Consider the following 15,368-nt stretch of genomic DNA (forward strand, 5'->3'; position numbering starts at 1 on the left):
CAGATGTAGGAGACAAAATAGATACTTTTTTTTGCTTATGAATTAAGCTGGACCATTTCTTAAGAGACCAACATTTGTTTTTTCCACTGCAAATAAAAATGTTTAAGAGGTCATCAGTATGATTTATTTGTTAATACATTAAAAGATCTTCATAATACATAAACGTTCATGAAACTGGTGAGAAACAAAAAAACAAATGAGAAACATCAGACACCACTCTAGAAGTAAAAGAAATTTTTGTAGCTTTCCATCCACTGCCTCCCCCTACCCCCCTTGGGAATAGTCTGCATGTTAAGACATTCTAGACACACCTACAACAGACTAGCTAAAAGAAAAGGAGTACTTGTGGCACCTTAGAGACCAACAAGTTTATTTGAGCATAAGCTTTCGTGAGCTACAGCTCACTTCAGTACTCCTTTTCTTTTTGCGAATACAGACTAACACGGCTGCTACTCTGAAACCTGTCAGACTAGCTAAAGTGTATTCAAGGGAACAATATTTTGTTGTCTATCATTTAATATTTAATATGACTGCTTTTACTTTAGTTGCAGCACAAGTGTATATAAATCCATTTCCTACAGTACTGTACTCATTTTCACCACTCATGATGAGACAAACTTTCATTCAAACTCAGAGTATTAATCTTATACAGAAACCATGCGTAACATTCAGTGCTAGAAATGCTGTACTCTAACCCTACTGATTTCTACAATCCATCCTTATCACTGTCCTACCTTTTGAAGTCCTTTCTTTGGGGCATTCCCCCATGAATTACAGGAGGAGTTACTCTCTTGTGAAGCAGTATTATTCCACATATCTCCTTCTTCATCTTCCCACTGACTAGTACTGAGGTTCACTTCATCCCCACCACTGCCCCAGCCTTCTTGCATAGATTTAGAAGCTGGGGGGGAAGGAAACATTTATGTTAATTTTCTCTAGACTTTAAATCCTTTCGTTTATATGCACATCCATCCATCCATCCTATCTTCATTATCTTAGCATCTGAACATTTTACAGAATTACAGAGGTGCAACATATAGTTTGATCAATATTAATCTTTTGTTCCCTTCCCTGAAGCTGGAGGGAAGGGATACAATATTTTTATTATTACTGTGGGAAAACTGTGAAGAGCAGAATCTTGCTTATACTCTGAAGGAGGTGAAATGTTGTGGTCAATCCAATCTCTTGGGAAACAGCTCCAAAGCCATGCAGCCACTACAAATATATTATCTCCTGATCTCATGATTCTTGCCCTTTTAGTTGACAATTTCTGTTATTCCTAATGAACATAGATTATAGTTGCTGAGACAGAAGCAGATTCGAAAGTGGTCTGAGTCAAACCTATCGAGATCTCTGAGGATTAGAACATGAACATGGAATCTGGCAGTAATAAGCGAGTTGCAAGCAGAGGTGTTAGGAGAACTGGGATGATCTACTTCCAATTGTCCTGTCCTGTGTTGCTCAAAAGGTGGAATGTCACATTTTGAACCCTCTATAGCTTTTCCAGGGCTGTCAATTATTTCTATGTACAACATGTTGCAGCAGTAGAGCTTAGAAGTTACAAATAAAAAGCTCACCACAGCCAAACTGGCATTCTACAAGATGAGGTGTCGCCTTCAGGCCAAATGTAGATGAAAGAATGTGCATCTGACAGCTGAAGCTACTTGGGAATCTAATAGCAGTAAACAATCCAGGATGACTTGAGGATGTGAACTGTTTTGATAGTTGAAGGGTATAATTTCTCTCCCACTCATTCAGTTTAAGATGTTTCAGATTATTAGTTCTTAAGTACAATCCTCTTCCTACTAACATCTACTGGGTCTTGACTGAGTTTTGCTGCTTTTCATCCAGGCAATGATCTCAATTACACACTTGGGGACAGCACTGTTAGCATTTGATGAGGAAGAACAGAATTGGGTGTCATCTTTGTAATGTAGGCATTTGAGGTCTTGGTGTCTTACGACTTCCCTTTTCTATATCTTTTGCCGTTTATTTGAATCTGACAGTCCAGTAAACAAACCTGATATTCTAAAATGTTCTAAATGGGACAAAATTAGTGCACACATCAAAAGAATTGAGATAGTTTACTGAGTTGAGAAAGTGGAAGTTATATATTGATATTAACTTGTCCTTGGTTATAATGATATTATATTTTCCAACCATAATTAAAACTAAAAACAAATTTTAAATGCAAAAAAAGGGTATGGGAGAGCAAACATGACTGAAAAATATGCAGAAGTACAGACGCTGTTTCCCACATTATCCACCCTACCTCCCAACGCCATCACAATAGAAGCAATGTGAGAGTTCACCTGGCTTGCACAGTGCTGGGGCAGCAGCTGGAGCATTCGCTCTTCCATAGGTCCCTGCTGGCTCGGCAGAATTATCTCCCCACCCTGTACCACTGCTGGGGGGTTTCCCCCATGCTGAAGTTCCATTATCAACTGCGACAGAAGGGGATGAGGGCTCTCCCCAAGAAGATTCAGTCTTTGTGTGGACAGTAGGCATTTCTCCCCAGCCTGCTGAAACCAGAAAAATAAAATAAAGTTAGTCCAAAAGGAAAAAAAATGAAAAACAACAGTGATTCTTTCTGAATAAACTTCCAACTACATCTATCATTAAAATGACTTTTTTTGAGAGAGCGCATAAAGCAATGGATAGACACAATGGCTCTAATTGAGCATGTAAAATCAATTTGACTTGCTCTCAATTTTCTTTTTCTTAATTGAACTTTATAATATGCATGTGTCAAGATGGAAAAAATATTTTCTACCAACTGCATAAATATGCAGCTTATCCATACTGCTTACAAATGTACCTCAACTCTGATCTGGAGAAACCACGCTCCTTCTCAGATGAATCATCTCCTTAAATGCTATGCCTCTTCAGATCATACTATCCTGTCTCAAAGTGCAAGTGAAGTGGTTTTGTGTCATACATCATGCTACTAGGAGGCTGTAAAATCACTGAAAATATCAGGAGGAATCTCAGCTAGAGTTGAACCCAGAGGTGCAATTTTTAACCAAATAATTTTAAGCTATTTTTAGTTCTCTTAACCATTTGCAGATGGTCACACTTCCTTTCTTGTGTTCTAGAAAATAAAATACTGTATTTGCCTGGGTGGCTACCTTTAATGTGATCATATATTTCATAAGCATTCTAAAAAGTTTTTTATTATGGGATTGCAGGAAAGTGTATTTCCCTCATATTCCCTCCATCACTGAGGCCCTGTGCTGTAACCAATATCCTACCACACCAGGACTAGATGGGACTGTAACAACCACCTATGGCTACACCAAAACCAGTTGAAGGGATTGCTGATACAAGGTACTATTTCCCAACCAAAGTGGTTTTTGTATTAGTATCTTAACGTCTTTCAAGGGATTACTTGGTAAATCACTTTAGCTTGGCTTCAGTGGAATACTTTTAGCTAAGTCCACCTCCTACTGATTTTACCATTTAGGATGAATCTACCAGGAATTATGGCACAGCTCTTGAGACCAACAGAAAAATAAAGAGTGGGATATAGTACAAGGGAAAGATTCCATTTAAGGTAGTAATTACCTCCAAATTAGGTCTTCTGAAGTCTGTTACATTACAGAAAGCTTTTCATGATGAAAAAGTTACTCATTCCATTTTTTGTTATATATTCATTTAAGTGTACTTGAGTGTTAGCGATTAAAAAAAACAACTTTATCTAGAAAGCAAAACAAGATGTAGCTCCTACAGATTCTCTTGGAGAACTGAATTGTTTGGGAAAGTTTCCCAAAAGATATGAGTGAAACATTTTTTTTTTTTTTATTAGAGATGGACTTCAAGTCAAGGTAAACCATACACACTGGGTATTTATAACAGGCAGTATATTACAGGGGAACTGAAAGACAATGTTATCTTGCACGGAACTGAAACCGTAGTACATGTTCTAAAGCAGGGGTTCTCAAACTTTTTTTTGCTGGGCCCCCCTTTGAAAATATTTCAGGCTCTGAAGATTTCCGCCCCCTCATTCCCCACACTCTTGGTGCCAGTCATAGCTTTCGCAGCATTAGTGCAGATTCCTACAGAGCTAAGTAACCATATCATGCCACTGTTACTTCTGCGGTGATGCCTTCAGAGCTGGGTGCCCAGTCAGCAACTGCTGCTCTCTGGCCGCTCAGCAGTGAAGGCAAGGAAAAAGAATGAGCAAGGAAAAAAAAAAATCACAGACATTTGTTAGTATTTCAAAAATCTGTCCATATGGTAGAAATAGGACCACCAAAAAAGAGGGCATGTCCGGGAAAACTCAGGTGTATGGTAACCCTATTTTTGTGATCTTGTGACCACCCCCCCCAAGTGCCTTGTGACCCCCTTTTGGACCCCCCAGTTTGAGAAATATTGTTCTACAGTAATCACAAAATTAATTACATCACGTGCAAGCACAAAGTTCAGAAAGTACAGCACATTTCGTGAATTGAGCATAAGCTTAAAAAACCCACTATGAACAGGCTGCCATGCAATCCAAAACACAAGGTTAGTATTCAGAGTAGAAGCCGTGTTAGTCTGTATTCGCAAAAAGAAAAGGAGTACTTGTGGCACCTTAAAGACTAACACATTTATTTGAGCATAAGCTTATATGTCACTTCTGCTGCACCACGGATTCCTTCTGGGAACAGAAGCTTGTGGGGGTGATGCTAAAGGTCCTCTCCCTAATCCAGAAGAAGGAAGATTGTGGTGAAAACACCTGGCGCAGCACACTCCCTTACCTTAAGGAGGGCAGAATCCATCTGTTTAACAGATATCAATCATTTCTGACTATCCTTAATTCCCTTCTACTGTATAAAAAGGATCTTTTCTCACTCAGATTAGTCTACATTTAAGCAAGGTCAGAAGAGTAGTATCTGATTTGATCATAATTTCTTTCCTTTTTCTTCAACAGAGAAGAACTCCATCAAGTACTAATATTTTTAAGAACTATTTCCCTTGCCAAAAGATGCAGCCTCTTGGCAAATGACAAGATATTTGATATCATTTGCTCTACCTTTTTAAGCAGCATGTAAACTGACTAAGAACAGGTGCCATTTTAACAAAGAGGTCTACATTTGCAAGTAATCCATATGGTCATTTCTGAGGGAACAATCAATCTAACTGTTACCATGGAAGTGACACTGAGTTCAAACTCCATGCTGCTGCCATTTACCCATAACTTGCACTAATGCTCCAGTCTTGGTGTGGCTAAGCCACATGCAACATACATCACTTCACCAATAATTGGAGACTGGCCAACAAACAGCAAAAAGATTGCTCACTTTTAGATATTTGGATGTCTGCATTGCACATAATGCTGAGATAAACTATATACACATTTAACTTTAATATATAAATCTCCTTCCCTAGCAGCAAGCTCTTCACTCTAACTCCAATATATTTTACAATAATCGCCATGTTATTCTTGACCCAAACATTGATTTCATGATGTTCCATAAAACATCATTTTTGAATTTGCATTGCCATAAGAAGGGATGATTTTCAAATTATTTTCATGGAATTCATAAGACATTTTCATTTTTGAAACAAGGTCATTGTGTACTTAGTAGTACCAGAATGTAATGTATTTTTCATGTTAAAATTTTCAATAGGAAACTAGAGAAATTCTTAATCAAACCTCTTCATGACTCATCTAAAATTTTTATTCAAGTTTGCTTTTGGTGACAGTGGGTATTTAGTCAAATCCATTTAAAAAGATTTAAAATTACATTATTTCAAAATAATCTTTCCTCTGTTCAGGAGACATCCCTGGCAGACAGGTGCATGTATTCTGTTTTACATATATGTTGACATAATGAAAGAGATCAACTATTCACAAACAAATGAGGTAGGAAAACTTGAAACGCACCTGAAGTCCCAACCAGAACACAGTGTATCTATAGTATTATAATCTTTGCCTGTGTGCACAGCCCATGCTGAAAATTATAACTAGTTCAACCCCAAAATTTAGCCTCAGAACATGAATGCTATAATTTCAATAAAGGGGATTAGTTATTAATAGAGTTGTCAAGCAATTACAAAAATTTATCACGATTAATCACATTGTTAATAAGAGAATACCATTTATTTAAATATTTTGGGATGTCTTCTACATTTTCAAATATATTGATTTCAATTGCAACACAGAATACAAAGTGTACAGTGCTCACTTTATATTTATTTTTTATTGCAAAATTTCTTTTGTTTTTTTACAGTGCAAATATTTGTAAGTCACTAATACAAGTACTGTAGGGCAATCTCTTGATCATGAAAGTTGAACTTACAAATGTAGAATTATGCACAACCCCCCCTCCCCGCATTCAAAAATAAAACAATCTAAAACTTTAGAGCCTACAAGTCCAATCAGTCCTACTTCTTGTTCAGCCAATCGCTCAGACAATCATGTTTGCTTACACTTGCAGAAGATAATGTTGCCTGCTTCTAGTTTACAACGTCACCTGAAAGTGAGAACAGTAGTTTGCAATGCACTGTTGTAGCCAGTGTTACAAGATATTTACATGCCAGATGCACTAAAGATTCAGATGTCCCTTGAGCTTCAACCACCATTCCAGAGGACGTGTCTATGCTCATGACAGGTTCTGTTCGATAACTATCCAAAGCAGTGCGGACTCACGCATATTTATTTTCATCATCTGACTCAGATGCCACCAGCAGAAGGTTGATTTTCTTTTTTTGGTGGTTTGGGCTCTGTAGTTTTCGCATTAGAATGTTGCTCTTTTAAGACTTCTGAAAGCATGCTCCACACCTCATCCCTCTCAGATTTTTGGAAGGCACTACAGATTCTTAAATCTTGGGTCCAGTGCTGTAGCAATCTTTAGAAATTTCACATTGGTGTCTTCTTTGAATTTTGTCAAATTTTCAGTGAAAGTGCTCTTAAAACAAACAACATGTGCTGGGTCATCATCCGAGACCGCTATAACATGAAATATATGGCAGAATGCGGGTAAAACAGAGCAGGAGACATACAATTATCCTCCAGCGAGTTCAGTCACAAATTTAATTAACGCATTCTTTTTTTAATGAGCATCATCAGCATGGAAGCATGTCCTCTGGAACGATGGCCGAAGTATGAAGCATATGAATCTTTAGCACATCTGGCACATAAATATCTTGCGATACCAGCTACAACAATGCCATGCGAACACCTATTCTCACTCTCAGGTGACATTGTGACTAAGAAGTAGGCAGCATTATCTCCCATAAATGTAAACAAACTTGTTTCTCTTAGTGCTTGGCTGAACAAGAGTAGGATCGAGTGGACCTGTAGGCTCTAAAGTTTTACATTGTTTTGTTTTTAAGTGCAGTTACAACAACAAAAAAGAACCTACATTTGTAAGTGGCACTTTCATGATAAAAAGATTGCACTACAGTACTTGTATGAGGTGAATTGAAAAATACTATTTCTTTTGTTTATCATTTTACAGTACAAATATGTCAAAAATAATATAAAGTGAGCACTGTACACTTTGTAGTCTGTGTTGTAATTGAAATTGATATATTTGAAAATATAGAAAAACATCTACAAATATTTAATGAATTTCAATTGGTATTCTATTGTTTAACAGTGCGATTAATCACGATTAATTTTTTAAATCACGATTCATTTTTTGAGTTAACTGCGATTGACAGACCTAGTTAATAAGTAAAAAAATCCAAGGAAGCAGTTCTCTTCTTGCTCTTTACATTAACTAAATTCGATAACATTGACTAATAACCACAGATTGTATGTAATGTCTGAGCCATTTTGATTTAAGTGCTATAAGTGTGTTAAGTATAACATAATGTAAAACTTTACCAACAACACTGGAGATAGCCCTTGCTAAAATATTACTTGTAATTATATAAAAACAAAATCCAACAGTTATCAAAGCTCTTTTAACAGACTAAATTAAATGCAGGAAATTAGAGTAGATAAAAGTGATAGGTGGTGTGGAAACCTCTACAATAGCTTGGGTGCTGCTAAAGACTAATCCCTGGAAAAACTGCAAACAAACTATCTTGGTAATTTAAACAGAACAGCTATGAATATTTTTAATTTTTTCATTTTTACTTTCTTCCAAGCTAAGTATCAAATTTTGTTAATGCTGTTACATAGCTCTGTGCCAACATTTATGACTGCACGCAACTGTTCTACATTAGGGACTTAAAAAGATGGGAGAAAATTCCATTATCAATCTACTGACGCAAAATACTGCCATAGCGATGGACCTAGTGTCTGCTTACCTAGTATTCAGGGGGAAAGTTCCTCTTTTTACTTGTTCTGGGGTTTGAAAATAAGATGAAATGATTCATACCTGTGGCACGTCTGTGTGGAATCTTAGTTCAAAAAAAACCTCTGTCCTCCATGCCAAACCTTTCTCTGACTGCTCAGTCCAAGCAGCTTTCCTATTGGTAAGGGTGCTGCTTTCCACTACTACTTTAGATTTCATAATGGAAGCAGCTTAGAAAATGAGCTAGAATGGTTTGGATGGAAATGATTTTGAAGTGCTTTTAAAACCTCTCCAATCTGTCTTTTGGAAGGCTTTGGGAAAGACAGTATCTCTATAATCGCTTAAACTATTGAAATCATTTTGTTGGTTTTCTACAGTTCTGCTTGTAAAAACAGAAATTTTCTATATTTTTCTTTACAGCACGAGAGAGACAGATATAAAGTGTCCTGAGAAAATATCTCCATGGTTTTAGGCAAACACAGATCTGTTTTTAATACAGGAATAAAATCCATAAAAGGGCTTTCTCCGTGGCAAGAAACTATGTGTTTATACACTAACATTTCCAGCCACTATTTTAATGCTGTAGACCAGTAATATCAATACACACAGTGACTAGGGTTACCATACTTCCGTATTTTCCCAGACATGTCGAGCTTTTTGGTTCTTAAATCGCCATCTGAGAGGATTTTTTAAATATCTAAAAACATCCAGGAATTTGCCATTATTATTTTTCCCCAAAGAAGAGTTGATCATTCAAGAAAGAAAGTGAATGTTGATCACTCGAGAGACTGCCTGCTTTTTTCCCCTAGCTCCCAGTGCTTGCACTGCGAAACAGCTGTTTCACGTGGCGGGGACGATGGGGAACATGGCGCACTCTGGGGAGAAGGCGGGGCCGGGGCGAGGACTTTGGGGAAGGGGTTGGAGTTGGGGGGGCACGAGCAAATACCACCCCATCCCCAGTGGAGTGTCCTCTTTTTTGAATGTTCAAATATGGTAACCCTGACAGTGACCCTATTAAAAAAATATACTGGGCACAGTAGCAGGGTTTGTTTACAGAAAGATAAAGCATAATCAACATTGGGTCTCAGCCAATAGGAAATCCAGCCCTGGATAATCAAGAGAAATTGAAATGTTTCCCAAACTGTGTCACAAGGCAGTTATTTCCCCTTAAAATCACTCTATAGTCATTTGGTAGATATGTTATTTTTCCTCAGATTTATTTTATCCACTGCAAAGAAGAGATAGTGGAATTGAAAACAAGCAAACAAAAATCAAGAGGCCTCATATAGGTTAAAAAGAAGTAGATTGTGTTCTAGAACAATGAGATCTCCTTATAAAGTTGATTGACTAGTGGTTGTTCTGTTACCAATCTGTCACTAGACAGTCTAATAGTACTGTGAAATAATTAAGCTATATGTGGCTATAAACTGTTAACTTATTAAGTATCTGCTGATAATATTAGTGGCTAATATAACAGTTTATAATAATGGATTTAATCCTAGATAGACAATTAAAATGACAAAGACAAATCCATAGTTAACAGTGAAATTATTTTCCACAGCAAGTTCTCCAAATAAGCAGGTATCACCAGGACCCACACGCTAGAGCAGGGGCGGGCAAACTTTTTGGCATGAGGGCCGCATCAGGTTTCTGAAATTATTTGGAGGGCCAGTTGGGGAGGCTGTGCCTCCCAAAACAGCTAGGCATGGCCCGGTCCCCGCCCGCTATCCGACTTCCCCTGCTTTTCGCTTCCTACAAGTCCCCCCGGAGCCCCCTGCCCCATCCACCCCCCACTCTCTGTCCCCTGAATGCCCCAGGAAACCCCACCCCAACTCCCCTCTCCTTCCTGACTGCCCCCCCGACCCCTTCCCCATCCAACCACCTCTTCTCCTTGCCCGCCCCTGGACCCCCTGCCCCTGACTGCCCCATCTAACCCCCCTTCTCCTTCCTGATGGCCCCCCTGGAACCCGTGCCACATCCAACCACCCTTTCTCCCTGTCCCCTGACTGCCCCATCCAACTCCCCCTTCTTCCTGACCCCCTGGGACCCCTGCCCCATTCAACCACCCTGTTCCCTGCCCTCTGACTGCCCTACCCCCTGACCACCACCCCCAAACTCCCCTGCCCTTTATTCAATGTCCCCGCTCCCTGCCTCCTTACTGCGCTGCCTGGAGCACCGGTGGATCAGTACCTAGACCAGGTTCCCCGGCTTGGTCTAGGTACTGACAGGGAGTGCAACTCAGAGCCCTTTAAAACTTTTCTTACAGCAATTTTGTATTAAATAAAAATAACTGAGAAACACTCATTTGAAACTTTGCTACAAAAACACATTTTACAAATTTACCTGCTGAAGGAAACTTTAATATTGATTTGTCCCCTTTGTTGTCTGTTTGCTCCAGCACTCTTGATTGTATTACAAGTTTAAAGAGAATTTCTATTTATTAAGCCTGTGGCACTCTAAGTCAGAATTCATCAATGAGATGTGCTAATGCATTTTTTGCATTAGTCAGCAAAGCAAATAGGGGTCTTGGTGGTTCCAATGGTTAGATTGTTATTTGAAATTCTTCAGTGGGATTTTTTTCCTCTAGTTCTAAATATTTTAAATTATAGGAGTAACTCAAACCTCACAATCATGCATACTCTAGTCCTAACTAGTTTATGACAACATACACGAAACATTTGGAAGTCTGTGTGAAATTAGTTTGTGGATTCACATCAGTTTCAATATCATAAAAAACCCACACAAACAGCACTAAATTGCATTCTTGTTATTTTCAACAGAGGTGCAAAACTGAATAAACCATAAAAATGGGTTTCCACTTCACCTTGGAGGTAGTATTCTTCAGGTCAGGGTTGAGACGCTTTAGAAGGCAATGTGGGGAGACTGGCTTAAATAGACAAATTTAATTTCTGATGCACTCAGACACTTTTCATTATTCATTTATATGAAAACTGTTGGAAAGGGTAAAAACCCATGTGTTATCATTAGACCCAGCTGACCAGTGTAGAGTGAAAGTTTATTATTTGTGTAGAATCATACAATATACTACACACAATATTGACTCCCCAAAAGCAGAAATGATATCCGTGTAATAAATTGCAAAATGACAGATTTCATTTACCATGCACCCTTAAACACTTATCTGTACTCTGTCCACTAATTCATCTTTACCAGGACTACTAACATCACAAACCACTCAGTAGCTATAGAAACGTTTCTTGTCTCTGCATCCGCAAAACTTCCACTGGTCCTGGAGCAGTGAACTTTAAGGTCTGATATATCTTGTGTCATATCAGGGCTAGAGACTGGAGCTTTTAATCATTAGAAAGTAGAGAGTCCTAGTTTTACAATAGGACATAGAATATGCTTAGGTCAGACCTTAACCACACATTATTAGATAAAGAACAGGTATTATAGATACATTTTAGAGGTCCGATATTTTATTTTCTCTCCATCCAAAATGTGCACGATTGGCTTTACAAGTGGAAGAAGAATGTGAAAAAGTGTGCCAATATAATAAAAAAACCTAATAGTTTTTCCTTAAGTATTTAGCATATAAATACAGTGCTAAAATACACAGGGTTTTTTGTTATTTGTTTGGGATAAAATGCATAGCTCACTTGTTGCTTTACCACTTGTGCATAATACAGACATTATTATTTCCAACTGAAATTAAAATGGGTGTTTCCCATTATCCACTGAGACTAAAAATATTAACTCCTCAGAGCACAAGAGTGTCCCCCTTTCTTCTTATTTTATTTTATTATATTTTTAGCATGGATCTCTTTTCTAATTATGTTTTGCACCATCAGACTGGCTTTTGTCACACTTCTTCGGTTTTTCCAGGTAAGAAAAGGAACTGCCTAGTGGAATAACAGAAATTAAACAGATGCAAAAAAAAGTTAGGCTTCTGTTTATGTGAAGGAGGGACTCGGTCTGGTTTCAATTCAGAAGGAGTTGTGGGGGTAGCTAGTTAAAGAGCTTAAAAGCAACCATTTCTGTTTAGCTAGTCATCTTGGAGAAAAGCATACCGAATGGGCGTGGATATCAACTTTTGTTGAAATACTGCATGCTTTGCTTTATTTGCAGTTTGATGAGAGACTTCTAGAAGCATAACATGATCCTAAAGAGATTAGCAACAGTCAATAGATTGTATAAGGTTAAAAACATGTAAAAATGACTTTGTGCAAGAAAAAATTGTGATTCAAAAGATTAAGGGTCATATTTTACTTTTAGAAAGTTTTCCGGGTGGTGTTTTAATTGGCGTTTCTTTTCACATGCACTTTCGAAACAAAACAAAAAACCCCACCTCATTTATTCAACTTAACTATGTGCATAAAACAAGAACTAGACAGAGGCATCAGTTTTCTGCAGGTCAGCCTTTTACCATCAAAATGGTCTACAGCAATCTGTAAGAATTTACTTTGTACAAGACATGTTGCTAATTGCAACACTGAAATTTTGATGCAATGCAAAAAAAATTGATTTTACTATTTAGTGATTAGTACTCTACGAGAGACCACACAACCAAAAGTCTAAGAGAAATTGTCAAGAGGCAAGAAATGTATATTTAATTTGCCTTCAAAATATGTTAAAAATGCACAGGATGTGTATTATGCCATTTCAAAACATGTCTGTTTTGTTTTGTTTGTTTGTTGTTGAAACAGGAACTACAAATGCCTTGTTAAATGGACTGACGGGTCATACCTGCTAAAGTACATCTCTAGCCTCTGCTGAAATTTTGTGAATATAATGATATTCTTAAATGAATCAGCTATCCCTTCAACACTTACTGGAACTATGGACCAAGCACAGGATTCCCCTCTCGTCCACTCTTCTCCACCAATGGTAAAATATCAATTAGACACACTGCACACTGAGGGTGAAAACCTACACTCCTTATAAATGGGCTTCAGCAGAGGATCAACTCAGAAATACAGGGGCAGAATCCTCTCTTCCTAAATTGGTGACATAGTACAGTATGCTCAAGCAAGAGGGTTGCAGTCACCATTCCGTATGTGAGGTTACGGTCTGATCTCATGATATTCTAGTGCTAGACGCAACATCTGTGTCCTATTGTAAAATTATAGTAACTCTCCTCACCACTCCCTCCATATTATGAGAGAAAAAAATTACATGAAGATTCTTGGTCCAATATAATGAAAATACACCAAGTTCAACTGTGGTTGAACCATCTATGTAGAGTTTGAGATATTAATCTTAAATTACAGACTTAAAGATGATCCTTAATGGTTTCCTCTATCAGGATGTTATTTTTTTTTAAATTATTTTTTGAGAATTGTTTTTTTGTTAAATGCTCTTCTGGGTTATTGGTTTTCATTCTGTTCAATGTAGCTTTGATGCTTCAATTGCCATATTTTTCTTTATTTGCTTAGAAAGATACACACTTCAAGGAGAAACTAGGATTGAAAATGTCCATTCATCTTCATCATACGCTTTATATCTCAACACAAAATTAGTCATGTAGCAAAAAAGAAATAAGTTGTTAGAGTAAAAAAGATTTAAAAAATAAAAAAGGGATTTTTCTTCTTTATCCTAGATTTTCCATGAAGGAAAACATGGGCAAATGACTCTGGTGCAACCTAATAAAATGGGCCCCATTTGAAAATAATTATGTAAACTTTTTACTTTTAAGTAAAGCTACAGCTCATGAAAGCTTATGCTCAAATAAATTTGTTAGTCTCTAAGGTGCCACAAGTACTCCTTTTCTTTTTGCGAATACAGACTAACATGGCTACTACTCTGAAACCTGCTCATAGCATTACTCTCTTGTCACTTCATGGAAAAATGTAACTTCTTAAGGACACCTACTTCCTGTGTGGTTTTATATATAAACCTAGGGTGACCATATTTCCCCTATGCTGAATATGGGACACCTTGTAAAATTACTCATATTCAAATGAGTTCAACAGCAATCAATCAGAAATATGCAATACAAATGTTCAAACTAACATGAAGCTGACTGAACCCCCATTAAAAAGAAATACTGCCTAGTTCGATTCTTTTTATTTACCTTATCTTTAAAGTTTTAGGGTTCACATGGGGAGAGGTGACACACACACATACTCCAGTACACCTCTCTCACAGGAGGAGGTGACCGACTCGACTCTCCCTGCCCGGCGCTCTCCGCCCTCCATGCCTGGCTGGGCCCCCAGGACGGACACAACTCTCCTGGTACCTGGCACTGCATCTTCCTGAGGCAATACATGGTTGGGAGACACGCAGGGTCACATGCATCCCCCCCCCCCCCGCCAGATTTCTGCCAAGGCTAACCCCAGAACGTGGCCAGCAGCAGCTTTTTTGCATTGTGCAGAAGGGAAGGGATGGGAGCTGCTTCCAGCTGCAAGGAAGGAGAAGGGGGGAAAGGGATGACCTGCCCTGTGTCTTTGCAGAGCTCATCTCTTCTACCACCCTCCCCTGTGGCTGGAAATAGCTTGTCCCTTCCTGCCTGCACAGTGTCGAAAGGCAGCTAACATATCCAGGCTGCTGCTGGCCACTGACACAACCCAGCCGCCTCCTGTCCCCCAGCTACAGTGCAGGCAGGAAGGGGTTAAGCCCTAAGGATGCATTGTGCAGCAGGCAGGGCCCAGGGAACCTGACTGCAGGGGCTTCAGCAAATCAGCCAGAGAAGTGGCTCAGCAAGGGAGGGTGCCTATGGAACAGAGCAGCCCTGCGCTCGCTGAGGGCAGGACCCAGGGCCGGAGGAGCAGGTGAAGAGGGTGCTAAGCCCCTGCCTCGGGGGGGGGGGGGGGCGCTGCTATGGAGCCTGGCTCGTGCCGGAGAGTTTTGGGATTTCCCAGGGCTCCAGCCCGGTCAGAGGCAGTGGGGGAAAGGAGGAGCCTGCTGGCCAGGCTGTTGGGGAGCTGAGCACTCCAACCAGGGCTGGTTTTCTGCACAGTACTGGGAATAGGATGTGCCCTGTTGGGGGGATGTGGAGGAGCAGCAGGGCTGGGGGGAGGGGGAGCAAAGAAGGGAGAGGACAGCGAGAGGGGGAGCACATAAAGGGCCGATGGGTGGTTAGCAGAGGCGACGTGTAAGCGGCCATCGCCTGGCACCTGCCCGCACTCACCAGCCACTGCAGCACACAGCTATTGCTGGCTGGAAATGGGATGGGGG

At 39.3% G+C, this 15,368-nt stretch overlaps 1 protein-coding gene across 33 annotated transcripts in view; it reads right to left on the bottom strand.

The window, feature by feature from the left end:
* Positions 1–15,368, bottom strand: part of TNRC6C (trinucleotide repeat containing adaptor 6C) — a 182,242-nt gene that overhangs the window by 37,161 nt on the left and 129,713 nt on the right. For 22 of the 33 annotated variants that reach the window (XM_043497402.1, XM_043497373.1, XM_043497384.1 and 19 more), the window contains 2 exons: positions 2,313–2,522; positions 735–901 (listed from right to left, as the gene is read on the bottom strand). In XM_043497402.1, the coding sequence (XP_043353337.1) occupies positions 735–901; positions 2,313–2,522 (377 nt within the window). The remainder of the gene's footprint in view (positions 1–734; positions 902–2,312; positions 2,523–15,368) is intronic. The other 11 variants (XM_043497386.1, XM_043497385.1, XM_043497383.1 and 8 more) reach the window with 1 other exon arrangement.

This window comes from Dermochelys coriacea, chromosome 14 (genome assembly GCF_009764565.3).
Source record: "Dermochelys coriacea isolate rDerCor1 chromosome 14, rDerCor1.pri.v4, whole genome shotgun sequence".
NCBI classification, from domain to species: domain Eukaryota; kingdom Metazoa; phylum Chordata; order Testudines; family Dermochelyidae; genus Dermochelys; species Dermochelys coriacea.